Source organism: Lissotriton helveticus, chromosome 4_1 (assembly GCF_964261635.1).
Source record: "Lissotriton helveticus chromosome 4_1, aLisHel1.1, whole genome shotgun sequence".
In the NCBI taxonomy this organism is placed as follows: Eukaryota; Metazoa; Chordata; class Amphibia; order Caudata; family Salamandridae; genus Lissotriton; species Lissotriton helveticus.
The window spans coordinates 152,468,300-152,496,103 of record NC_136063.1 but is presented as its reverse complement, the minus strand read 5'-3'; the positions used below and the strand labels follow the sequence as shown (position 1 = coordinate 152,496,103).

Genomic DNA, 27,804 nt, shown 5'->3' with positions numbered 1-27,804 from the left:
TGGATCAGAATGATCGACTCCCATTGAATAATAGGAACTGGGTGGGGACCATTCCAAGTAACGAAGTGGGCAAAACAAATACACCCAGTATAGAAGCTGATCATTGGCAGGAGGGGGTAGCGATACATACACCTAATACTAAAAGGACGCCACTGCATATGTCAGCTCAAAGGGCAGTTGAAATGGGTATTACTACTAATGGTGCTGGTGACAACTGCGATACCCAAGAGGAGGGGATTACAGGTCAGCTAGACGAGAATGTGCCTCAGTGTCTTAATATAGCAAATAATATTGTGAATGAAATACATACTCAGGTAGAATCCTTGACCGTTAAAAATATACAAGATCCACTGTTGGGTGTTCCCCTACCTAGACCTAGCGACAAATTGTTTTTAAATATAGTGTCATGGAATATAGCGGGGCTAGCTAAGAACTCTCGGGACGTCGACTGGTGTACTTACATTGAGGATTACGATATCATCCTCCAACAGGAGACCTGGTCTCTAATAGCTCCACATTGACTTGGGTTTAAAACCTTTAGCTGTGATGCAACCCCATCGACAAGAGGAAGACCGTCAGGGGGTTAGGTGATTTGGGTCAAAGTTAATTTAGAAATAGAAGTCACCCTATTAAATATACCTTCCCTAGATTTGCTAGGAGTGAAGATGGTGACAAGGGGGAACGACACCATACATTTAATAAATATATATAACAGACCCCAGGCAAAAAATAAAGAATCTAAGGTAATAGAACAACTAGATATTCTTTTAGATACCTTAGGACCCAACGCCCAAGTGATAGTAGGAGGGGATTTTAATTGCAAATACGAACCGGTACTGGGCTTGGACAAGTTACTTGAAGAACAGGATATTGCAAATGACATTCCAAACTTGGATGTTGACGGGCCAGTAAAATGCACTGTAGCGGTAACCCAAATTTTTAGGCTAACTGTAGGTCATGAACTAAGAGCTTGTAATGGCCGTTTGCAGTCAGACAGACCGGCAGCCCCAACCTTTAGCAAAATAAATTGCAAGACACACACAGACTTCATACTGGTTTCCCTGAGTTTATGGCACTTACTTATTGATCTAAAAATAGGCACCAGAACAGAGAGCGATCACCTCCCACTCCAACTATGGGTAAATCTGCAACCCTTTAGATCCAATCGAGATGAGGAGGTTGTACGGAATAGTTCCTCTGGGGAAGCTCAGATATCTAATAATAGACGTGCACTAAGATGGCCCAATATCTTGGTGAAAGAGGATGTAATGATAAATATCTATAACACTTTTTCTGATATTGTTACATCCTGCAAGGACGCGGTATTGGGTAGTCAGGATGTCTTAGACCGCCATTACAAACTGGTAGACGCCCTAGGTCCCCTCCTGAGAAAAGCTTGTAAAGGAGAAAAGACCCCAAATCATTTAGAACAGGTCAACCCCTGGTACAATAAGGAATGTCGTATAGCAAAATCTAACCTCATTCAGGCTGCTAAAACCAAAAACTCCCATCTTATAAGAGAATGTAGATATGCCTACAATAAAATTCTGTCCCAAACGAAAAAAAATTGGGATGATGCACTTTGGGGAGACTTATTGGTAGCAGCTAAATCAAGAGACCAGGGCACTTTTTGGACTTTATTGTCCAAAGGGAACAAAAAGGGCAGATCCCCTAAGGACGTCTACCTAGATGAAAAAACTTGGAGTGACCATTTTGATAAGCTATATTTAGGAGATACAGAGGGGTCGCATACTCAAATTCTAGAGCACAATTTAGAATTGAGCATAGTGCCACTAAAATTTAGTATAGAGAAGACTATGCAGGCAATAGGGGCTATTAAGGCGGGCAATGCGCCAGGACCGGACAGGATTCCTGGAGATTTGTTAAAACACGATGTGGAAGTATGGGGACCATACATTAATTTACTTTGCAACTCTATAGTGGCTGGAACGCCAATCCCTGAAAGTTGGAAAAGGGCAGAAATTGTAACAATATTCAAAAAAGGAGATCATTATGATCCGGGCAATTATCGCCCAATTAGGTTACTTGATCTTTTACAGAAGGTTTTCGCCAGACATATCTTAAAACGACTTATAGATTGGATAGAAGATACCCAAATACTATCTAAATACCAGGCAGGGTTTAGACCTAAAGTTAGTACAGTAGATCAAGTGTTCAGGTTTATGTGTATCTGCTGGAAGTATATTAACATAAGGAAGGGTAGCTTGTATGTGGCATTCATTGATCTGCGGGCCGCCTTTGATCTTGTTCCACGGAATTTACTGTGGGCAACACTACAAAGTATGGGGGTCCCAGACGAGCTACTCAACGAATTAATCTGATTACACACAGAGAATTATGCAAAAGTCAGATGGGGAAAGGACGGCGAACTATCTAAGCCCATACCTATAAACCGTGGGGTGCGCCAAGGGTGTGTATTGGCACCCACGCTGTTTTCATTATACGTAAATGATATACCAGCGTATCTAAGGGATTGTGACCATGACTCACCGAGGTTAGGAGATGAGGCAATCACGGCATTGCTCTTTGCAGATGATACAATCCTTATCTCTCAGACGCCGAAGGGTCTTCAAAACCTGGTGAACTCCTTTAATGACTACTGTGAAAAGAAGGGGCTGGAAATAAATTCTTCTAAAATAAAATATATGTCTATAAACCCACAAAAGTCTTTCAAGAAGAATTTGGTCTTAAATAACAAAAAACTGGAATATGTGGAGAGCTTTAATTATCTAGGCATTACACTGGATAGTAACAGCTCATGGAAGGGACACCTGACAAAGAGTAGGTTGGCTTTCAAACAAAATTCTATGCCCATCCTGAAAGTGCACGGAGCCAGTGACTCCAAAGCCATTACACCGGCACTGGAAGTCCTTAAAGCAAAGGCCCAATCGGCTGCACTCTATGGAGCTGAGGTTTGGGGGCATTGCTGTAAACATAATTTTGAACGGGAAGAAAACCACTTTGTGCGCAGGCTATTAAAAATACCAACTAGAACCCCCCTAGTTCCAGTATTTTTAGATTTGGATCTGAAACGTACAGATCACCAAGTAGCCCTTAGGCCATTGATGTACTGGGTAAGGCTATGGACAACCCCCGAGTTGTGCAGCTATAAAAATGGATTAATAGAAATAACCCAGATCGACGAGTATAAGAAAATTGCATGGCTAAAACACATCGAATTATGGTGCACCAGGCTAGGGCTGTCCCATTTCTGGAATGAACCCCATAATATGACTTCTGTATGTAAAAAGATTAAAAAATATATATATTGGTCCTATGTTAATGAAGAGCCATCTCACTGTCCATCTATTGGTTCGTTGTCTCAGAACTTTCTGTCTATAAAAGACACTGTTGCATTCGAATCGTTTATGGATGAGATAAATCCACCTCTAGCAAAAACTCTATATTTGCAATATAGATACGGGGTACTACAGACCAACGCCCACACATGCAAATGGGGAGATAGCAATGAGGACGGTGTCTGTACCCTTTGCCCACTAAAGGCTAAGGAGGATGATGCCCACCTATTGTTTTTCTGTTCTGTTTATGCACTACCTAGACAGCGCTGGATAAAACCTCTGTGTAAAAATCTGGGCGTCAGGACGTTTAAAGAGGCTGAGCGTATCTTAAGGTCTAATACCTCACAACCGGTGGTTTTTTGTATAAGCAGATTTTTATTCAATGTGTTTCTTATTAGAAAACGCTTTGGCTACAAACTATAAAGTAATAATGAAATCTGTAGTTTCTCCTACAATGTTAAACAACGTAGAATGCACTGAGTTTACTATTGTACAAATTCTGTGGTTTTAAAGTTTTTAAAGCGATGTTTTTAGTCTGGCTTTTATAATGAAATAACCTTTTTATGGTTTTAAATAGAATTTTAAGAATAGGCATAACTAACTGTATAAAATCAACTGTTACTCTGCCCCAGTATATATTAATTGCAATGTGTTATTCGATAAATTGTCATAAATTGTACCTTTCCCCTTTCAATTAGCCCATGCTTGTTTATAGTTTATTTTTGTGTACTTCCTGCTTTTATGGCTATCAGCCGAAATAAAGTTGAACTGACTGACTGACTGACTGACTGACTACAAGACATTGACTACAAAAACCGTAGTGGTCGGGATCGCTCGCTGCGCCCCTGACGGGGGCTGGTCTGACAAAACTTGCCAGGGCTTTTTTCAGTTCCCAGTCCGGCCCTGGCTAGTATGTACACACATGATTTTGGGTCTGGCATAGGCGCAGTCTAAACTCTTTAGCCAGCATCCGGTTTTCCCCAAAAATCATAATAAAAACACATTTTTTACAGTTTTACATCCCACTTTATCATTGGTCTCTTTTCAGTGCCTTTCACATTTTGCTTCCATCCACGACAGTCAACTGCAGCAACTGGTTCGCTTCTGGGCCAAATTCTGCTTTTATTTAATGTATTTTATTTTCTTTCTTGACACTTTTGCACTTTAGCGTTTATTGGATACACTTGGACAAATATGAATTGCAAAGTAGTTCTGGGGGACGGGTAGAAGTCCCCTTCAGCCTCCCCAGTCCTCTTTCTCACAACTGCTGATTATTACAAATATGTATCTCTTACATACCTCCCTGTTGTACTTTCATAAGCTTAATTACTGCCTACTACGAATGAATGCATCTTTCAAATGTTCCAAGGATATATGGATGGGTTGACAAATGTATACAGCTCTCATCTGCCTCACTAATATATGTATTATTGCATTGTGTGGGTGTGCCAGCAGGCGCGCTACGCCCATTGGGCTCAAAGTGCTTCAGCCCCGACCCCTTCCCCGTTGTCTGTGTGAGCCCGGCTGAGACAGCTTCCTGGGCACACACACACACCCGCACCTGAGTACTTCACAGGTCTGTAAAAGACCATTTACGCGTTAACAAGGCATTGTTGTTTTTCACCCCTTCTTAGAGCCTCTGCATCTCCACTCTGCAGATTGCCGGAAGAGTCAGCCCGCCCCCCCGACATTTTTTTTACGCCCCCCCCCTCAGAAATTTGGCTCTAGTTGCACCTCTGTGTGCCAGTAAGTACTTATCCTGTTACCCTTTGTTGTAAAGTGCTTGTCACTCTTCGGGACCTAACCAGCGCTATATTAAAAACTCCAAAGTGAAATCCTTGCTGAGCAGGCACTGCACAAGTCAACCGAAGGGCTTCAGAACAAATGGGCTTAGACATTTCACTTGACATGTTCAAGTGGAAGAAGTGCCCACTCAAGCGCCTGGCTGTTAACTTACACTTGTTCAGTACCAATAAGCTGAGGTGGGGCCACCAACCTGTCCTTGCCTGTTTTGGTATTCTCGACGCTGCCTCGCCACTGGCAGCCTGAACCAATCACTTTACGCCCCCAGACGAGGCCTTAGTCCTCGGTACCCAGCGGCTTCCCACAGCGGTCTCTCTGCATGGCCGAAAGCCAGCGCAATGACCACTGGCGCCTCGCTGGGCCGGACCCGCCTCTCCATTCTACTCAGGCCGATCGGACACTACGGAGTCACAGGGCCCCACTGACACTCCCCTCTTCCAGCCCGGGTGGTCTACCACTCCTCTGCACTTCTCTACCTCAGAGTTGCCACAGGACTATCCCCCACATGCATCAAGGTAGGCTTTTGCGATTCCTTGATTGCGATTATTAAGGAATCGTAATTATGGATTCACAAAAGCCTATGCATGTAGGAATCGCTAATAAAATTCCTAAACATTCCTTAATTGCGACTCACAAATTGCAGGCCACTCCAAGGACATTTACAACCCCATGGACGTAGCCCATTTCTTGGACTTCCTGAGTGACGCCAGCATGGACAAGTCTCTCCAATCAACTTGGATGGCCACAATGCACCAGCAAAGGACCCTCCTCAGCGCAGGCGTCAACACGATTGACCCCAATGGAAGAAACAAGAAAGTGAGCGGGTGTTAAAGACGGTAGAGGAATTGGCCCACTCTGATGAACGAGACAAATCAAGGTCACACATCTCAAAGCCCCCACACCTCACAGAGAGATTCTGACCCATCCTCCCTGAACTGCACAAGAGACACTTCTCACCTACATCCTCGGCCTCAGGGCCAGATTAGTATATTGTCCCTAAACGCAGACTTTGCTTTGATTTCTGATTCTAGAGTTCCTTTTCAGTCAGTGATTGCTCCCATGTGCACCAGACAACAGGTTCCTCATTTCTTAGCTTTTGTTTCTTTTCTCCCCCTACCCCACTATCTTCTCTTATATTATCCTATCTTATCTCTTACTCTTACCCTCTTCTTTGTGTCTCACTCCCCATGTGTAGTCTTTGCTTCGATTATGTAGTCCAAGTACTTCGTTTTTGCTGTGTCATTCCTAGGCTACTCCTGGTTTTTCTTCTGTGTCTTCTAGCTGGTGATGCAGTGATTTGGATTGTTGTTCCTGATCCATGGTTATAGCTGAATTGCTCGTCAGCCGCAGCGCTCATCCCGTGCTGGTCTCCCAGGTTGTCCCCCACCTCACTATCCAAGCTACGGTGTCCTCTTAGTCCTTCATGATCTTCGCTATTTGTGTCCCCCTCCACCCGCCCGTTTCACCCTGTCACTCACCCCATACCCATCACTACTCCCCCTGCTTTCCCACCCTCTAGTCCTTCAACCCTCACTCTGGCCTTGGCATCCAAGGACCCTTCTTCTGTTGGCTGCTCCCACCTGTTATGTTTTGGGCTCATGATCCGCCCCTGGCGTAAGGGGCGTGCAGTGTTGAAGTCATGTGACCTGGTATAATAAAGGGAGGCTCCGCCGGCACGTACGTTATTCTGAGACGGGCGCACGGAGAGCCGGAAAGTTATTCCCAGTGTCTGACTCCTTTATTTCTAGGGCCACGTGTTAGGCCTAGTGCCGATAAGCTAGGCTGGGCAAACCACGCTACAGGACACAACAATTGGCGACGAGGGTGGCTGCTGAATCCTCGCTGGGTGAGGGTATCTGCCTCCTGCCCCGTGTGGCGGCCGCGAGCCAGTCCCTCGGCTCGTGGTGCTCGTGCCGTGCGGCGTACCCCACCCCCACGCGGACCGCCGGGAGGAGCGGACTGGTGCATGGACGTCGAGTAATAGGTGCTTCCAACCCGAGCGCCGCACAGTTCACTTCTGCACGTTGATCCGGGCGGTGCCCTGTTTCAGCACACGCATCAGGTGGTCGGTCGGAGTGCCTGATCCGGCACGACTGGGAGGATGGCGACGATTCCGCCCATTGAACCCTTTGTGGTGGAGGGTGCGCCATCAGCGCTCGCTCCCAAATGGAAGGAGTGGGTGGATAGACTCCTAGTATTCTTCGAAGCCACGAAAACGCACAAGGAACAGAAACGGGCCATGGTGTTACATCTCGGCGGCAAGGACATCCATTCCATTGCTCGGACCCTCCCGGAGGCGACCCCCAGAACTCATCACACGCTGATTAATGCCCTCAATGCCCACTTTGAGCCCATGGCCAATCAAGATTATGAACGATTTGTGTTCAGACAAGCGCGCCAGCTGCCCGAGGAATCGCTGGACACATATCACACCAGGCTCAAGAGGTTGGCGCTCACGTGCGGGTTTCAAGATACCACTGAGGAGATTCGGGGACAAATCATACAGGGATGTGCGTCGGCCAAACTGAGGGAACGGATTCTAGAGGAGTCTGGCAAGCCGCTGACGGACATCCTAACTCTTGGCCGCACGAAAGAACTCTCCAAAGCTAGGGCTGCGCACATGGAAGCTGCTTTGCAGGCATCGGTCAAAGTGGAACCGGTTAACAAGATACAGACACACACACCCACCAAGTGGCACAAGAGACCGCCCACTCAGGGTGGAGCGTCGGGACAGTCATGTGGTTATTGTGGAGGTCCGCGACACCAGATGGCAGAATGCCCAGCACGGGGTAAGCGGTGTTCGGGATGTGGCAGGCAAAATCACTTTGAAAAGGTGTGCCGTTCGAAGAAATTCCGCAAACCACGCCCCGCTGTGCAGGCCATAACGGAGGGGGAACAGAGTCACAGTGATATGGATGACGATGAAGAAGAAGAACGGTCGGTGCACAAGGTGCACATGATCGGCACCGCTGCCCGTCGTACCAGGCCACTGCCTCAATGCGCCATACAGGTGGCGGACCAAGATCTCATAGCAGTGGTGGATACGGGCGCATCCATAAACCTTATGAGTGTTTCCCTCTACAGGACCATGACCACGCCTCCGGCGCTGCGTCCCACCCCCATCACCGTCTTCGCGTATGGGCAAGACACCCCTCTCAAGATTCAAGGAAATTCAGAGCGGTAATACGCCATGGGAACAAGACAATCAAAACCAACATCTTTGTGTCGGAAGAGGGCCAAGGTATGCTGCTGAGTTGCAGAGCGGCCGAAGACCTGGGTGTGGTGACATTTGCCTTTGGGGTCCATGAGGAATCCGTTCAACACCTCCTCATGGAATACCCGGACCTTTTTGAGGGCATTGGCAAGTTCAAAGGTCGAGAAATTCATCTACACATTGATCCAACGGTACAGCCGGTGGCTCTGTGACACCGCCGCATTGCGTTCCATCTACGACCGCTGGTGGAAGAGGAACTCCACAAACTGGAAGCGGCGGGCATAATCGAAAAGGTCTCGGGTCCCACCCCCTGGGTCTCGCCCATCGTGGTCACCCGGAAACCGAAGCAACCCGGAGCGGTCAGGATCTGCGTGGACATGCGCCTCCCGAATGCCGCCATAAAACGGGAGCGTCACATTACACCCACTATAGATGACCTCATCGGAGAAATGGCAGGTGCCCGCTGGTTTTCTAAGCTGGACTTACGATCAGGGTATCACCAGTTGGTGTTGGACATGGAGTCGCGCAACATCACTACTTTCTCCACCCACATCGGCCTTCGGCGATATACTCGGCTCAGTTTCGGAATTTCCAGTGCAGCGGAGGTATTCCAGAATGTCATCCAGGAGCTAATTGCCGGAATACCTGGAGTGATAAATGTCAGTGATGACATAATGATACATGCCCGCACCATCCCGGAGCACAATCAACGGCTGGCCCAAGTATTTCGGAGACTCAAAGACGCAGGACTAACGCTCCACCGAGAAAAGTGTGAATTCCTGCGGGACCGGATAGGGTTCTTTGGATACATCTTCTCAGCCGATGGTGTCAACCCGGATCCGGACAAAGTGAAAGACATTAAAGATGCGCCACCCCCGCAGACCGTCACTGAAGTCCGGAGCTTCCTGGGCATGGTCAATTATTGTGGCCGGTTCATCAGAGACTTGGCTAATCTCACGCTCCCCCTACGGGACCTCACCAAAGACTCCACTCCCTGGCACTGGGGACCTGAGCAAGAAAAAGCTTTTCGAGACATCAAAGATTCTCTGTCAAACAACACCACTCTCGCCTTCTTTGACCCACGTAACTTCACGCTCATTGCAGTGGATGCTGGGCCTGCTGGACTGGGAGCGGTTCTCATGCAAAGGAAGAGGGACGACATCGACTGGACGCCTGTTGCTTTTGCGAGCAGATCTCTCACGGACACGGAACAGCGGTACTCGCAGATTGAGAAAGAAGCAATCGCCATTCATTGGGGGTGCCGACATTTTCACCTATACATCTATGGCAAACCATTTACTGTGGTGACCGACCATAAACCCTTGCTGTCTCTGTTTGCGGGAACCTCATCTAAACCCCCGCCTCGCATAGAGAAGTGGCTACTCCAACTGCAGGAGTACAACTGTACAATTGAGTATCAGCCCGGAGCAAGGAACCCGGCAGACTATCTGTCACGACATCCCAGACCAGCCACGGCCGAAGAGATGGAGGAGGCTGAAGAAACAGAGGCCTATGTCAGGTGGGTGGTGGCGCGATCTTGCCCTCGTCCCATCTCTATCAGTGACATTGTGAGTGCCACAGCACAGGATGCATGCCTCCAGAGGGCCAAAGAACTTATTCACACGACTAACTGGCATCGGGCCAAGGAGGGGTGGAAGATGCTCACGTCCGAAGCTCAGAAAATAATGGAAAGCCTGTATCATGTCCGGGAGGAGCTCAATGAGGATGAAGCAGGATGCCTTCTGCGGGGGCATCGCTTGGTGATACCTTCAGCCCTCACTGATCAAGTAATACAGTTAGCACATGTAGGTCACCAAGGAATAGTCAAAACCAAGGCACGCTTACGGACAAAGGTGTGGTTTCCCCTGATGGATGACATGGTGGAGCAGGTGGTGAGGACATGCGCTGCGTGTCAAGTGACCGGGGAAGCTCCTCGTGAAGCCCCGATTGCCGTGGAACCTCGCCCACAACAGCCATGGGAGAAGGTCAGCATGGACTTTGGCAGTCTTCCGGATGGAAAGTACACGCTGGTCATGATTGATGACCATTCTAAGTATCCGGAAGTAGAAATAATAGCCAGCACCAGTGCAGAGTGTGTAATCCCGAAAGTAGAAAAGATCATTGCCACACATGGGGCCATGTGTGAAATCCGCACAGACAATGGACCCCCATTTCAAGGACAAGAATTGGCCACCTATCTATCATCTCTGGGCATTCGGCATAGACGTATCACTCCCCGATGGCCACAAGCGAATGGGGAAGCGGAACGCTTCATGAGGACCCTCAATAAAGTGATTCGCATTGCCCATGACAAAGGACAGTCCGTGGAAATGGCCATTTTCACCTTTCTCCGCAGCTACCGGCAAACCCCCCATTCCACTACGGGGATATTGCCCATGACAAAGGACAGTCCGTGGAAATGGCCATTTTCACCTTTCTCCGCAGCTACCGGCAAACCCCCCATTCCACTACGGGGATAGCCCCGGCGCATCTCTTGATGGGACGGATCATACCCGATTCCATTCCTCACCATCCCCAATGGGCACCGGCAACCGCGAATGAAGAAACAATTGCACGCAAACGAAAGACTGCCTTTGCTAAAATTTGCCAAAAGAGAAGAGCCATGGTGACACAATTCAGCAGAGGAGATGTGGTACTTCTCCGCAACAGGGTGACCAGTGGAAAGTTCCGGTTGAACTATGAAAGAAGACCATGGCGAGTAATTGGTGTGAAAGGAACCCGCATCACTGTGGTCCGAGGAAGAGAGACTGTAACTAGGAATGTGTCGCACTTTAAACATTTCCATGGGGGTTTGAGAGCATCTGATTCACCAACTCTGTCGACAGAAACCGAAACTGCACAGGACTTGCCAGGCAGGGAGCCGACGCCCAGTCTCGAGGTCACCCAGAGTAACACTCCGAGGGCGGTGTTCAAGGAGACGGAGGGCGGCGCGGAGGCCCAGGAGGGAGTGTCAGATCCGGAGGAGCCCGACATGGAGGCGCCTGAGGCCAGCACCGCCCCAGAAACAGACTGTTCAAGCCAGAGGGGCGTGGATCAAAGGCTGAGAAGAAATCCGACGCCTTCCTGCCGACTACGCGATTACCTCACGTAAGACTGTTTTATGTATCAGTATTGAGTACAATGTTCAGTAATGTGTCCTACTCGTTGGTAGTGGTTTCGGGGAACGGACTCGAGGTCTATGAAGATTATTGCAATAGACTGTCCATCGAGACTGCAGGGTTGCAGCTGTTTTGAGTTTTTATCTTTGAGTTTTTCTTGTTTTAGGAGGAATGTTATGTTTTGGGCTCATGATCCGCCCCTGGCGTAAGGGGCGTGCAGTGTTGAAGTCATGTGACCTGGTATAATAAAGGGAGGCTCCGCCGGCACGTACGTTATTCTGAGACGGGCGCACGGAGAGCCGGAAAGTTATTCCCAGTGTCTGACTCCTTTATTTCTAGGGCCACGTGTTAGGCCTAGTGCCGATAAGCTAGGCTGGGCAAACCACGCTACAGGACACAACACCACCCACCCCCCCATTTAGACCTTCACGCACACCTCAACTGTCTTCATCTGCCCTCGTATCACCTCCCTCTTCTTTAGAGACCCTCCCATCCCTGAACCAAGCCCCCCCCCCCCCACCACCACCACCACTGGGCTCCAGGCTCCTGTGCTTCCCTGGCCTCCTGCATTAACCCCTTCGCTGAGGGGATTATTCACCTGCTGTGCTGGGGGGGAGAGAGGCGCGCACAGAGCCCGCATGCTCATGACGAGCTCAGCTCGTCATGAGGCATGGCGCTCCTGTCCTCATGACGAGCTGAGCTCGTCACAGGTGCATTGGCTCCCGTGGAACGTTCAGCACAGCGGGGGAATTCTCCCCGCACCTGAGCGTTCCACGGGCCATGACGAGCTGAGCTCGTCATGAGCACCGGAGCGCCGTGGCTCATGACGAGCTCAGCTCGTCATGAGCATGGGAGGGGTTAAACCTCTTATCAGCTCCATTACACCACCATCTCCCAACCTGACGGTATCTATTTGACTGTACTCTGGTATCTCTGGGCGCCACTCTCTTCTCGTCCCCTTCATTACCATGATGTCTCGCACCCCTTACTATTGTCTCAACGTGAATGAGATGAACAACTACACCAAACTTAAAAATATACTATGCTACCTTGCTTCCCGAAAAGCTGACATTGTCTCCCTTCATGAAACCCACCTCTCCCGCAAAGAGGCAGAAAAACCTAGATGTGATTGGGTGGGAAAAGAGGTCTATGGCTGTACTTCTGTCCATGACCCTGCTCAGCCTGGACCCCACACTTCATCACCACCCTCTCAGAGTGGAGTTGCTATCCTTATCCAGAAGACCCTCCCCGTTCTGTTTTTCATATGTGGACAGACGACGGAGGACGCTATGCCCTCTCGAAGTAAAGGGTCAGCTCTATGTTTCTTGAAGTGGGATCCGTATATGCCCCGACTGACCCAAAATATTCCATCTTTTCCTACCTTCATTGACACCCTACTAAGCTTAATACATCTAATGCGGTGCTTGGTGGGGACTGAAATTTGGCTTCAGATGCCGTACTGGCTCACACAGGTCCCATCGACAAACAGAAGAATGCAGACAGTGCCCTGCTGTGGGACCTCTGATGACCATGGGGTCCTGGATATTTGGCTTCTTCTCCATCCGTCAGACAAAGAGTACTTTCTCTCCACTGTCCACGGTTGACCGTCTTAGCTCCCATACTTCCTTGTGTCACATCCAATCTACCCACTGACCCAAAATTGTTCTATCCTAGAGAGCTCCCTTTTGGACCACACCCTGGTCTGACTAGACATGAATGTGCGGGTTCCTACCCACAAACCTTGGCAGTTCATTGTGGCCCGCTACAAACTGCCACAGGAAAAGTAGCTACTTCAATCCCACATGGTCACCTACCTGGCAGACAACAAGGGTTCTGTGGCATCTGCGCAAACGCTCGGGCTGCTGCCAATGCCACCATACGTGGGCAACAGTTGAGGGACGCTGCATTAGCTAACAATCAGCAGCTTCTACTAGAACAAGACGTCATGTCCTGCACCTGAGAGTACATGGTGATCCCATATGCAGCCACCAGACGTACCTAGGAGAAGGCCAACATTCAACTCAACTCTCTCTCTACATGTCTCAGGCAGAATACACTCTATATAAAGTTAAAGCCAGTCATTATGGACAGGGGGAGAAAACGGGTAGACTTTTGGCAGAACATCTCCGACCGAGGGAAGCGGCAACAGCTATCCCTGCTATCAGGGAGGACTCCGGCTAATTGGTCCGGGATCTACAAGGCATTGCTGACATGTTTGGGGCCTACTATGACATGTTGTACAAGTCTGACCTTGGGGGCTATGATAACCAGGGGCCTTCCTCTCAACCATCGTCCTTCCTAGTCTTAATGACTAAGGCATAGCCCGGTAAGACAGATAAATCACTAAGGGGGAGATGGCACAGGCCAACTCTGGCCACCCTTATAACAGAGTCCCTGGAGAGGACAAGCTCCCAGGGGAATTGTACCGATTGCTGAAGACCGATGTGGTGGAACACCTTCACGCTGCCGTCTAGGAAGTGACAGGCAAAGACTATTATCGGCAAGTCCAACAAGGTGGTGATTAGCGTCCTGCCGAAGCCCGGTAAAGACCCCCTCCTAGCGAGCATTTTGGCTGCCTGACTCAGACGGGCCATACTGAGGTTTATCCATGGCACAGATAGAATTCGTCCCAGGTAGGTCCTCCCGCAATCACCTTCGCCCGCTAGTTCAGATTCTGTGGCTTTCCAAGGACTCTCAAGAGGCCTTGATTGCCATCTCGTTGGACACAGTGAATGAATTTGATCATACAGAGTGGAAGTAAATGTTCTGAGTCCTTAGTAGATTGGGCCTGGGGGACAATTTCATCTCGAAAATCCAATGGCTCTATACCAAGCCTACCCTTCAGGCCAACTGTGGCAGATTTCTATTGAATGTATTTCCGATTCACAAAAGGGTCACATAGGGGTGCCCGCTCTCACAGCTACTGTTCTTATTCGCCATGGAACTCCTAGCAGCGGCCATATGCCAATCACCCCATATCATGGGCATACCTACAGACGCCGGTATGGCAAAGTCCCTACTTCATACAGGTGATATTTTGCTTACACTCGCAAACCTGGACAGATTCATCCCAGCCTTGATGACTCTTACTTAGTCCTTTCTCAGAATCCAAGGTCAACTGGGTTAAGAGCAAGGCTCTGCCTATGTCACATATATGACACAGGCATCCGTTGCTGGTTTTCTGTACCACCTCAAATATTTAGGTATCCTGGTTGTTGTAATTTTATCTTGTAGCCAATGGTATGTTCCGTTTCCCCCACTTCCTTTCCTGATCTTGGTTTCTCCCACCGGGAGCTGAGAGTAGAATGTTGACACCTGTGTCAGTTGTGGAGAGTGGATGGCCAAATAAACAGGACTTCTACTTACTCTGGTTCCTGTCATTTCTACTTCTTAACACTGGTCAATAGGGATCATGAATATATGGTTTCGGACTACCTAGATCTCCTCATAGCTAAAAAAACCAATCTTGAATACACTAAATGGAACTGCCTTAACTTACCCCTATGGGCAAGAGCATAAGTGGTCAAAATGGTCATAGCGCGCTGTTTTACATAGGTCCTTGGAATGCTCCTCCTTTTGGTCCGAGCCCACATTTTAAAGAATTTTTATTTAGGAGATTTGCTCCTTTAGTTATGGGCTATGACACCAACTATCCCTCTCTAAAATGGTAGAGCACAGGAAATGCGGAGGACTAGGGTTATTCGGTTTAAAACTTTATTACTACGTCTTACATTTAGCACAAATTCCCCATCTAGGAAGAATAACAGACCCCCACTTTCTGGGTCCGCTTGGAGCGCACCATGACTGGCGGCGATTCTGGTCTTGATATCCTCTACTGCCACCAGTTTCCCTCTACTCTGATGACTAACCCTATGGTGCAAACAATGGTATGGGTTTGGAACCACACCCACAAGCTCACGGACAGTTCAACCCGCCTTCATCAACAGGCTCCTTTGTGGAATAATGCAGCCATTCAAGTGCGTGGCCTCCCTTTCCGATGGCAGTCTTCGATGACAGCAGGGATAGGAACCCTAGGCGATATAGTTCACAAAGGCAATCTAAAATTGTTTGCTGAATTGCATTTGGAGGTCCATATACCTTCCACACAGCTATGGCATTACTCCCAGCTGCGACACTGCCTCCACAATGCCCTTGGGCCCAGACCATGGAATATCCCAATCTCTTCCCTGTGTCAGTATCTGGAATTCTGGGGAGATTACAAGGGACTCATGTCCGGGTTTTACAACCTGCCAACACCTTCAATCGCGCCCCCTTCTGACCTCTCTCCGCACGTCTTGGCAAAATGCTTTTGGCACCCAATACTCGGAAGGAACTAATCGCAAACTTGAGCGGTGGGGTGCGTGAGGCTAGAATTAAATTTGGTGTCTTTAAAGTGATCCAAGACTGGTACTGGATCCTCGAAAACTTGCGGCAGGGAGATTATTACCTCGTTCGCAATGCTGGCGCTGTTCGCAGCCCAACTGCGACACCACACATATTACACGATTGTTTGGCCATTTCTCATCTTTGGTCCCACAGAGGTGACACCCTCAGCCTTGTGCTTACTCTGCCTTCCCCGCTCCGGTTGTCCCGGGTTCTACTGCATGGCACGGGCTGAGATGCTGAACAGCCCCACTTCCACCTCCCTCACTTTGAGCCCGGACTCCATTCCTCCATATTGCAGTTCGGCCCACCTACCTGCCTCTCACTCTTTCCACTCCCCAAATCCTCCCCCTCCACTTTCTTCACCCACCTCTACTCTAGTGCGGAGTACTGCGTAATTTGATATAGAGCTTTTAGTAGGGTATCTGTTCCAATGCTAGTTTCTTATAGGTCAGCCTCCTCAATAAGTATTGTGCTCATTCCCGCCAGCATGTGGGTTGGTGTGACAACTCTCCTGTTGCCGGAAGCGCTGGTGCAGATCGACGAATAGGTTGGTTGCTCAACTGATGTTGCTGGAAGGAGACTCACATATTGTGATATTGTACCCAAACATTGTATGGCTGTAGCGTTGGTCTTTGTTTACTAAACACATTTTTAAAAACTAAAAAAAAATCTGTATGGAGAATAGGGTGACCCTCAATGATCTAAACCCGACTCTGGATTCATAACTTGTTGTTGCCTGTGGAACGCTGGTTCCATTTTGTGAACTTGGAGCACAGCGACAGGACAGTACAACTTGTGAGCACACTGAGCGTGAGCGGATGTGTACAACTATTGCCAATATCTGTAGCTAGCTCCTTGAGATCTTGCGGTGATCTGTGCGCTATATAAGAATGTATGACTATGACTATGTATGACTAGAAGTTTGTATTTTCTAATGAGAAATACACTCCATTTCAGTGTCTACTTACTTAATCTGCCCTTTTTTGTGTTCAAAAGGTATATGGGATGATAGCACCTTCCTGTTGTCTAAGGGCTTTAAATCTGATTAATGGCCCATGAAAGGAAAGGGTTCTGGATTTTACCACAGATTCTGGAAATGAGGAGTGATGCAGGTGCCAGTTGTAGCAGTTGTGCATTGATCATCCAAGTAATGTGCAGCCAATGGTAAGGGAAAAAAATCAACAGGAAACTACCTGGGACCTCTGTTAAGCAGAGGATTGAGGTACAAGATCTGGATTATCTCAGAAGCAGTTATTTGGGTCTTGTTTGTAGACCCTCGGGAAAGACAAGTCTGGTGAAATCATTCGACTCTAGAGGTACAGGGAAAGAAAATGATTTGTCCAGGAGTACACGGTTTGATGTAGTTAGTGAGTCAGGAACAGAACTCTGAAGGACTGTGTAATATCTTAGTTAAATGTTTTACATGCTTTACACTCCTCCATCTGTAGAACACTACAATGTTGATGTCATTTAGAATGTTGGTGCATGAAGCAGACAGTTGGAGAAGGGCTGACAGCCTTGCTGGCTGCTCCTGGTGGGGCTGATTACATCTGTACTTCAATACTGTAACCTATCTGAATAAATCCTCTTGAAATATCACAATCAGCGTGGACTAAGTTACTACATATTTTATGGCGACGATTTTAAACTAAGGACCCGCATCTACTACCTCTGAGGACCGCTGTGGATATCCTGAGTTCCTACTCACAACCTCTGCAAGTCTTGACATTTCAACTAATCCAACTCTTCATCTGGCACATCAGCCCCACCAGTGACCGCCCACCGGTCGCCCTCATCGCTCAAGTGCCAGTTCGAGTTCCTGTTTCTTCAGTGAGGGTAAGCCTGCCAGTATGCGTCCTGCGTGATCTGTTTGCCTGTTACTTGCCTACACACTTTGCTTGCTGTTCCTAAAGTGGGAGTAAAAGACTTTCTTAGCGACGCAGGCAGCACCTTGATTCAGTTTGTGTGTCCTCACAGCGTTCCCTATTTACAAGAAACAAGGAGTTACACTTCCTTTTACAGTTCGAGCCTCAAGCCTCTGCCTGCTGTGATTGTTCCTACAGCGTCTATTTCTTATGCTACACAAACCGGTTCCAACCTTAAAATATGTAGTAACTTAGTCCACGCTGATTGTGATATTTCAAGAGGATTTATTCAGATAGGTTACAGTATTGAAGTACAGATGTAATCAGCCCCACCAGGAGCAGCCAGCAAGGCTGTCAGCCCTTCTCCAACTGTCTGCTTCATGCACCAACATTCTAAATGACATCAACATTGTAGTGTTCTACAGATGGAGGAGTGTAAAGCATGTAAAACATTTAACTAAGATATTACATATCCTCTTCTCTTCCAAATGAAAACAAAGATATTACAGACTGCCACCGCAGTCAAGAACTTGGCCCCTCAACAGCACCTTCTCTGTGAGGACAAATGTATCTGCCTTTCCTGCTGGTACACGTGTGCATTTATGACCTGGAAAATCCTCAGAAAATAAACACTGACAACAGATTATATTACCAAAGAAATCTGTTTATTAAAAAACAAAGAAACAGATTTTTGAGAGAGCAGACATACTGGTTAAATTCACAAAAGGGTCTGCCCTGTGCAAGTACATTTGTGACTTAGGGAGAAAGACGCAAATTAATACACACAATATTCGGGCCTCACTCAGCTTCTCTGCCCACCACCACCTCTTGGTCACTAATCTGTGTCAGGGACCTTTTTAATTCCATTAGAGGCAGCAAAACACAGGACACTTGAGAACAGCTCTCCAGTTGGGTACAATGAGAAGAACCTATTGGCGTTGAAAAGAGTGAACAGAAACAATTTTCCGTGGCAGCCATTTTGGATCAGATTTTAAGTAAACACAAACAAGTGTGAATCTTAACTCAACCTTTGACTTTAACACTGACTCAATGCATTCTCGTTACCGCTGCAACATAGGCTGCTGGATTTAAAATCAGAGTAACCTGGCAACTCAGTTTTATTCTGGAGTAATCCTCATTCGGTGAGGCGTTTTAGACAGTCATGTGATCAAAGGCATCGTCTTCGGTGTACTGCGAAGACGAGAAAACAACGCTGTGCGGTAATGCGGTCATATGTCCATATGTTCTCTAGAAAAGGGATAAGTGCACTGGTCGCAATCAACAAACAAGTGCATAGACAGTCAGACATCATTGAAGGGTGAAAGGCTGTTTCAACCAGTTGCAGGGAGAGGGTTCTATGCTCAATGGGCCTGATTCACAGAACTAACTTAAGACAAAATCCTAAACTTACTACCATTTTGGTATTCACAGAAGGCACTTATTCATTTCGGTATTCACAGAAGTTAGGAGTCCTAACTTTAGGACTCCTAAATGCCTTCCGTGAATACCGAAAGTCTTAAAGTTAGGATTTTTCTCAGTTTAGGAGTAGTGAAGTTAGGACTCCTAACTTTACTACTCCTAAACTGAAAAAAATCCTAACTTTAAGACTTTCGGTATTCACAGAAGGCATTTAGGAGTCCTAAAGTTAGGAGTTCTAACTTCTGTAAATAACGAAATGAGTAAGTGCCTTCAGTGAATACCAAAATGAGTAAGTGCCTTCTGTGAATACCAAAATGAGTAAGGGCCTTCTGTGAATACCAAAATGGTAGTAAGTTTAGGATTTTGTCTTAAGTTAGTTCTGTGAATTGGGCCCTAGTGGTTATGGAATAGTTCAGCGAAGGGATGTGGGGAGGGGTATCACAGTTCTCGGCAGGTTCATCCCTTTGATTATGTTAATCACGTTCATTTGCATAGTGCTTTTTACAATATCTATGTACTATAAACACAAAACATTATTTCCGTGAGCAACGAAAGCTCTGATCCAATCATTTACGTTACAGGAACACAAATATGTTCACGTCTGATGTGGGTGCAGAGCAAGGGTTTCCAACTTGGAGGAGGATTGGGCCTAGGCCAGATTTTTAGGATATAAACAAATTTACATACAACGAATTCAAACAGAAGTGAGTTACAGTCTGGTTATTCTGGACATCTGGTCCTCCTGGAGTTATGCTGGAAACCCGGGCTTCAGAGGCAGTCAATTAAGATCATGTGTTAAGTCCTTTCCTGTTGGCACATACAGGACTCTCGGATGCACAAATCCCATGCTAACTAGGAGGAGCATGGGTCCATCCCCTCAGCTCAAAGGCAGGATTAATGTGGAACACTCCCAGAACATTGTATTATTATTTAATGCTACATCTTCAGATTATTTTTAATTGGCAGGAAAAAATGTAATCAAACAAAACACATTTTAAGATTACAATGTCTGCATCATGCAACAGACAGGCCCACCTTTAAATCAGATGTTGCAAACCCAGCGTACACTGCTTGGGGTAGAGATGACTTTTTTTTATTGGAAGAGGTATTTGATGGTCTGTGTATTTAACAAGTTTTGTGGTTTACTTTGCAGTTTTCCTGTAGAGTCCAGGGAATCAATGAAAATAAAAAAAGTGTTTGCATTGAACAGCAACAATTTCTGGTTAATAAATATTTGATGCTTCTCTGGATATCTCCCTGGTTTTCTTTAAACCCCTTCTGCTCACCCACTGTGTACCTAAGACTTTGGGTCCTGGATCACAGCAGACGCCCACCGGAAGTAGGTTTTGTGCGCACACTTCCTTCTGGGCAATCTTGAAAGGAGCTATAGGCTGTTCCAAGCTCCGCCTTCCTTTCTTGCTGCCCAGTCTCACTTCTACTGTCTCTCCTCTTCCTCCCTAACTTGCCCCTACATCCAGTTACATGATGCCACTTCTGAACTCTGTCTTGTCTTCTTTCTTGCCTTGCTCTTCCTACGAGCTAGCCCCTACTGCCAGCCCTACTTCCCCTTCATGGGCAGGTGTTATTAGGGCCCTCCTCTTGTCCCCTTCCAAGGGCACCTCGTCTTCCTCTGATCCCAGTCTCTTCTCTACAGGGCGGTTCCTTCCCTCCATTCGCAGCCCCTCCAAGGTCAGACCTTCTCAATCCACACTGAATAGGTCTTAATTACTGTCCCTACTTTTTTACTCCTGTCCTGTGTCAATGCTCTAGAATTACTACATGTTTCTGAGATTTCACAGCTGAGACATTCCTCGACCCTGCATGTTGGCACCATGCCAAGAAAACGTACCCATCGATGAAGAAGGCACCCAATTCTACCTTGCATGTTCCTCTGCCACACTGCCATCGTCCCCCAATATCTACCTTGTTTTATAGTCCATCTCTTTCACCCTGTCTTGTACACTGAATTTTCACATACACACTGCTTGAGTTGCCCACTCAGTTGCTCCTTCCTCTATGCTGCTTTTGCCAGGTCGCCTCTCCTGGTTGCTCCAAACACCACAGGCTGCCCATCAGCACCTTCTCAACATGTGGTCCACAATACAATGAGACTTGCTTTTCCACTCATGCTTGGTGGCCATTTTTGATCCACTTTTCCCATCAGACTTTGTTTACCAGCAATGGGCAGAAGGTGCACAGGTTGTCAGAAAGATCCCTAGAAATATTCCACAAAGACAGGAAGTGGACGCGGGCAAGAGCGCGCAAAAGCACTGGAGAATGTTCACCATTTACAGATATCCTCTCCACCCAACCCACCCAAACGCCAGTTACAACCCACCATTGTGCAGGGGTATGAATATCAGTCAACGTGTCTTAGTGGCCACTTCATCTGAACTGCATGCCAGTTTGTATGTGCAGGCAGTTAGATGGCCTCCACATTTCAGAACAATTTTACAAATCTTGCAAACTCTAGATCCACTGTCAGAGTGGGTTGAACTTTAAAGCTCTTGCCATCCTTCTCCCATCTTCCTTCCCAGGATTCCAGTCCTGCTTTAATGCCCCTGCCACTTTTCCTCAGCAATGGATCTCATAAGCCAACTGGTGCTGAAAGAGAAGTCCCTGGTTTACGAAGAGATCATTGTCCTCTCGCGTTCCCTGCCCCGCTGCTGCTAATGTCTGGGTGCCCTGGTCCTGCAGCTGGTCGATCAGCTGGGGAAGTGCCGGGTAGATTCCCTGCACTTGGCAGTCTTTGTAGGTGGCAAAGAGTGGTTTGTTCCTATCGATCACAAACATCTCGTGGCCGCGTTCGTCCCTGTACTCTTCCAGCTGGGCGAACGTGGTGGGCCCATCGGAGTAGTCATTGACGTAGAGGATGTTCTCCTCCTTCTCGGTCTTTTTCCTCTTGTGGTGCTTGCTGTAGATCATCGCGATGAGGAGGAGAGCCGTCAGGGCCAGAAGCGATATCCCGATGGCGATGGTGGTCTGCGTAGCCATACTTAAGGAACTGAACTCCATGCTCTCCATGTCGTACAACGGCTCTTGGCTGATGTCGAGAGGCGGGTAGGAGCGGGACTGCTGGTTGGACAGATTGACCATGAGGTGAAAGAGTACTCTGGCCGTGCCACCGGGGTTAGAGGCCTCGCATTCATACTTGCCCGCGTGGGACATGGTAATATTGTTGAGGAACAGCATCCCACTTCCAGTGTCCGAGTCATACTGTTCCCCCACGCTCCGCTCGCTCAGCTCGAAGGCGCTTCCACCATAAGGCCTCATGCTAACCTTGGGCGGGCCTACTCTGGAATGAGCTACTTTCCTCCAGGTGACCAGCGGTTGTGGGTACCCAGAGGCGTGGCAGGATACGCGCAGGTCCTCGCCCAGGCGTGCCGTCATCGCGAGGGGCTCTACCTGCACCACCGGTGGGATGCAGATAAGGCTGTTGCCCGAGACGTCCACGAGGCTCTGATGGGAGAGGCGGGGCGGCTCGGAGCAGATGAGCTTCCGGTCCAAGGAGCTAAGGAGTCGCTGGCCCTCCTCCTTGATCCAGGCCCTGAGCCAATGCAGAGCACAGTCGCACCGCCAGGGATTATCTGTGAAGAAAAAACAATGTTAGAGGAATCGGAGAAAGAATTAGCATGCAGAGTTAAGAATCATTCGGTAAAACAACAGCAAAAAAGCTGATACATGTACATTTCCTTAAAATGATACATAGCAAAAATAGCATTCGGAAAAAAAAATCTGTTGAAAATTAGAAAGTTTATGGTTAAAGCTCACACAGACTGGTGAACACACTGTAAACGATTGAGAACCAACCATTTCTAGTAAAGTTTCAGAAGCTACCTTTAGGAGAGGATTGGACGGATTAGAACGATTCCCAACAATTAAGATATTCTTATTGCTCATATCAGTCTGAACAATAATATAAGCAGGTAGTGGAGGAATCAAAGTCTGAAGAGAGGACAAGCAAACCCTGAAGGGTGACTGATTATATGTATTTTTTTTAATGGAGGAAAAAAAGGAGGACGAAACGAGGGAGAAAAGTAAAAATATATATATTATATGTAAAGAGACAAGAGTGAAAAGAAGCATAAAGAACATAGCCCAAAGCAAACCCAGATGAAAGAAATAAAGAAAGAAGAATAGTAAAAAAAAGAGAGAAAATTAAAACAAGAAGTGAACAAGAGTTGCAAAGACCAAAAACTTGAAGTGGCAGCGAGAATAAGAAGAATCTCAAACACAGACAACTAATTCATAAGTTAAGAAAAAAATCTGCATGTTCAGCAGAGAAGATTTAGAGATAATAGAAAAAGGCAACCAGAGAGACAAAGTTGAAATCCAGGAAGGTCAGTGGAAAGAGATAAGGAGAGCGAGAGAAAGAGAACAAGAGAAAGAGCCAGAGAAAGACAATGAGAGAATAGAAACATCGGAAGAGGGGGTAGAAGAGAGTGAGAGAGAAATAAATAGGGGCTAGGAGGAAAAATTACATAGAATAGAGAAGGAAAAAGAAAGCAGAAGAGAGTACAAGAGAGGAAAAAATTAGAGGGAATCGAAGGACAGGAGAGAGACCAAAAGTGTTCACGCTGTGAAGCAAGAGAAGGAAAGTGAGCAAACAAGAAAGATGACAAGCAAGTAAAAGAATCCATGCTATTGATCAAACTAAAGTCTAAGGTGGGTGACAGCTAGATAACCCTTAAGAGACCTAGAGAAGGGGTTGTACGGCTTTACAACGCGTGCTTTTACACCGCGTGCCGTTACAACATGGTTTTTTCAACGCAAGTCAACGCAAGTCGTTACCACGACTTGCGTTGGAGGGGTGCGGACTTAGGAGTTTTTTAATTTACTATTCTAACACCAGCCTACGTACAGTAGGGAAGGTGTTGGATAGTAAATTTAAAAAATCCTTGCCCTCCAGCGCAAGTCGTGGTAACGACTTGCGTTGAAAAAACCGCGTTGTAACGGCACGCGGTGTAACAGCTGCATCGTAAAGGCTGTTCCCCTAGAGAAGGGGGTGAGGGAAAGAGAAAGCCAAACAAAGATCAATACCAGAAGAGATAAAATCCCAGACACCACTGTAGAGGTTTTTGTGCATTTAATATTAATTGTGCATTATTAACAATCTGCAGAGTAGTAATCTGCACTCAAATTCACACGTGTGCACTTAAATGATGCTACTGCCTTTGAAACGATTTTGATATGACCTGTTAAAGTAAACCCATCATGTTTAAAATTGATATCTCATCCTGCTCATTCACGGTTTATTATTTCTGCTGCACGTAGTCAACCAAACCTTGTTTACTTCTGACTGACGTTTACGAAGCATACTCTCTAGCATGGGCTCAGTAATGTTCTCAAGGTTTCACAAAGAGAATCCCAAGCGAGAAGAGATAGAGAAAGAGAGAGCGTAAGAAAGAGAGCGTAAGAAAGAGAGAGAGAGCGAAAGAGAGCGTGAGAGAGAGCGAAAGAGAGCGTGAGAAAGAGAGAGAGAGCGAAAGAGAGCGTGAGAGAGAGCGAAAGAGAGCGTGAGAAAGAGAGCGAAAGAGAGCGAGAGCGAAAGAGAAAGAGCGAGAGAAAGAGAAAGAGAGCGAGAGAAAGAGAGCGAGGGAAAGAGAGAGAAAGAGCGAGAGAAAGAGAAAGAGCGAGAGAAAGAGAAAGAGAAAGAGAGCGAGAGAAAGAGAGAGAAAGAGAAAGAGAGCGAGAGAAAGAGAGAAAGAGAAAGAGAGAAAGAGAAAGAGAAAGAGAAAGAGAAAGAGAGCGAGAGAAAGAGAATTTAGAGGTGGGTGCCAATTCAGATGCTAAACAGTAGGTCAAAGCAGTGACAGAAAAACAGTGACTGGAAATCTCCGCAATGGCGTTGAAACCATGTTCAGAGAATGTGGCACAACATTATCCGCCCTCGAGGTCGGTCAGGCGGGGGGCGCTGCAGTGGTCCCTGGTCTATTAACAACTAGATGAGACCCCCACTGTACCAGAAGGCTGCTTCCTGCACGTTACCTGTCAGTCTCAGAACCTGGAGGCTGATCAGAGGCCGCAGGCCTGCCCGGCTGATGGTCTGCAGGTTGTTCTTGCTGAGGTCCAGCAGAGCGAGGGAAGAGAGTCCTGCCAAGGCGTGCTCCTCCATGCTCTCGATGTTGTTCTCCTGCAGGTGCAGCTCCTGCAGCCTCTGGAAGCAGAGAGAGAGGTCAGTGTTCAGCTATCGGCGAGGCAGGACTGAGGTCCAAAGGGAGGATGTGGTCAGGATGGGTCAGGCTCCAAGGAGCTGGGAAAGAGCAGATAGATGCACATGAGACTAAGAGGACGTGGAGAGTATGGGTCAGGATTCAAGCAGCTGGGAGAGAGACGATGGATGTGCATGAGACTGGAGGAAGACGATGGACATTCATAGAAGAGAGTTGGTGAACCGGGAGGATTCATGCGTAAGGCGCGGAATCCATACATGCAATGGAAACATTCGTTCTATGAACGTGAACCGATGGAAGCAGGAAATTTGATGAAAAGGGAGGAGAGCCGATGGACAGTAGTAAGAGGGTACTAGAAGGAGAACCAATTAACATGGGCTAGAGGGATGAGCAGTCTGAATAGAAAACATAAAATGAAGCTCCACAGCTCACATGGATACAGAGGGAGACCAAGCCACGGAAACTGAGGGGAAGCAGACGCGAGCAGGAGCACGGTCACACACACTGGAATAATGAGATGGAAAATTTGTCAAAGGTCCACAGTGATCAAGGGGGGGTGCATTGGTGGACACAGGAGGGTGTTGGGGTGTGTGGAGAAAAAAATACTTCCATTGAATATCTTTTAAAGGTTTAGAAAGGTCCAGGATTACACCCCAACACCATAAAATCTATAAACCCCTTTCCCAAATGAAGTCCTAAAAATATACACCCATCACTCACTCCTACTGGCTTCTAACGGGACACCTAAAAAGACAACGTCTGTATTTTTAGAAAACTTTGTCACACTTTAATAAATAAATCTGAAAGTATTAATGAACAATGACAGTGGGCATTTAAAGGAGATAGAGAATTGATAAGATTGAGAACAGATGAGTGGCGGGAGGAGATCCCGCTCAGATGGGGAGGGGAACAGAGAGATGAAGAAGAAATTGATGCAATTGAGAACTGATGAGATGGAGCTAGGAGATCAGACTGAGATGGAGAGGAGAACCGACAAAGAAAGAAGAATTGAGGGGATTCATCTTCTAGCTCCATCTCATCAGTTCTCAATCGCCAGGGGCGGCCTTAGGCATGTGCAAGCTGTGCACCTGCGTAGGGCCACCAAACCCCAGGGGCCACCACGCCAATATATATCCTTAATATAATAAACCTCTGAGGATGGATACATATTTGAGTGGCGGCCCCTGGCCTCCAGCTCTGTTCCACTTCTAAACACTCTAACCCTCCCACCCCCCTCCTCCTCTTCACTGGCCTCCGCGCTCTGCCCCGCCCGGACCCCCTCTTCCGGGGCCCCCTACCTACGCTCCCTGCCCAGGGCCGCCATGAGCCTAGAGCCGCCACTGCAAACACATCAATTCTTCTTTGTCTATTCTACTCCCCATCTTAGTCTGAAGAAACACTGATGAGATGGAGTTAGGAGATGAGACAGATGGTGAGGAGCACCAGCAGAGAAGAAACAGCAGATATGATGGAGAAGACCAGGCATAGAGGAGAGAACCGATCGGAGAGAAAGTCTTGGAGGGTTTACCTGGAGGTCATAGAACGTGTAGTCCAGGAGCCGCGTGATGTGGTTGCTCGCCAGGTAGAGCACCCGGAGGTTCTCCAGGCCCTTGAACATGCTGTTGTTGAGGAGGGGGATGCAGTTGCCGTTGAGGGCCAGCTCCACCAGGTGCTGCTGGCTCTGGAAGGCCCCCGGCTCCAGGGCGGAGATGCTGTTATTCTGAATGTACAAGTACTGCAGCCTGGACAGCTGGGAGAGCTGCTGCAGCTGCACCTGGTTGATGCTGTTGTCCTGCAGAAACACCGTCTGGAGAACCAAGAAGAAACACAGGTGCAAATGAATAGAGACGGTCAAGCATGCTGCAGCCGACACCGTAACAAGCTCTACAACCTCTGCAGAAAACAAACCCTATCAGCAGCCTCCATACATTGCAGTTATTTGTAGAACGCTGAAATGAGCTCAGGTCATGTAAAGAAAAAAAACAGTGGTCTTCTCAGTCCTGAATCACACCAATCACAAACAACGGGAAAGTGCTTTTATAACACGGGCTGAGTCCTGTGTGAAGTTTCCCAGCAGTCGGAATTACGCTTGCCTTAACCACACATATGCATGGTTAAGGTTGTGCGCGGTCTTGATGCTAGAATGGGCGGGGTCGGGAGAGGACGCAGTCTGCTAAGGGGAACTGAGGTTGGGTTTTGGGGGTGGTTTTTAAGGGTTGGAGGTAGTGTTTAGGGCTCAAGGGGGTGGAGCTAGTGTTTAAGGCAGTAGGGGGTCAATGTAGTGTTTATGGCTCGGGGTAGTGATTAGTTCTTCTCTGTATTCAAGCTATGAGTCCATTCAGATGCATCCAAGAAGGTTGCACCAGGCCTACCGTCTTGTCCATTTTCACTAAACAGGTGTGAGCCAATTCAATATATACAAAGAGAATTCCCCTCAATCCTCCTCAATTTGCACTGCGGTGAAAAGTTAGTCTCACTGACTAATTTCAAAGAGTGAGCAGTAAA

At 47.5% G+C, this 27,804-nt stretch overlaps 1 protein-coding gene across 1 annotated transcript in view; it reads right to left on the bottom strand.

Annotated features, from left to right (window-relative positions):
• Positions 1–19,347: 19,347 nt before the first annotated feature.
• Positions 19,348–27,804, bottom strand: part of LRRC24 (leucine rich repeat containing 24) — a 173,754-nt gene continuing 165,297 nt past the window's right edge. The window contains exons 3-5 of the mRNA XM_078685523.1: positions 26,828–27,106; positions 25,115–25,283; positions 19,348–22,713 (exon numbers count right to left, since the gene is read on the bottom strand). Of these exons, the coding sequence (XP_078541649.1) occupies positions 21,701–22,713; positions 25,115–25,283; positions 26,828–27,106 (1,461 nt within the window). The 3' untranslated portion in view covers positions 19,348–21,700. The remainder of the gene's footprint in view (positions 22,714–25,114; positions 25,284–26,827; positions 27,107–27,804) is intronic.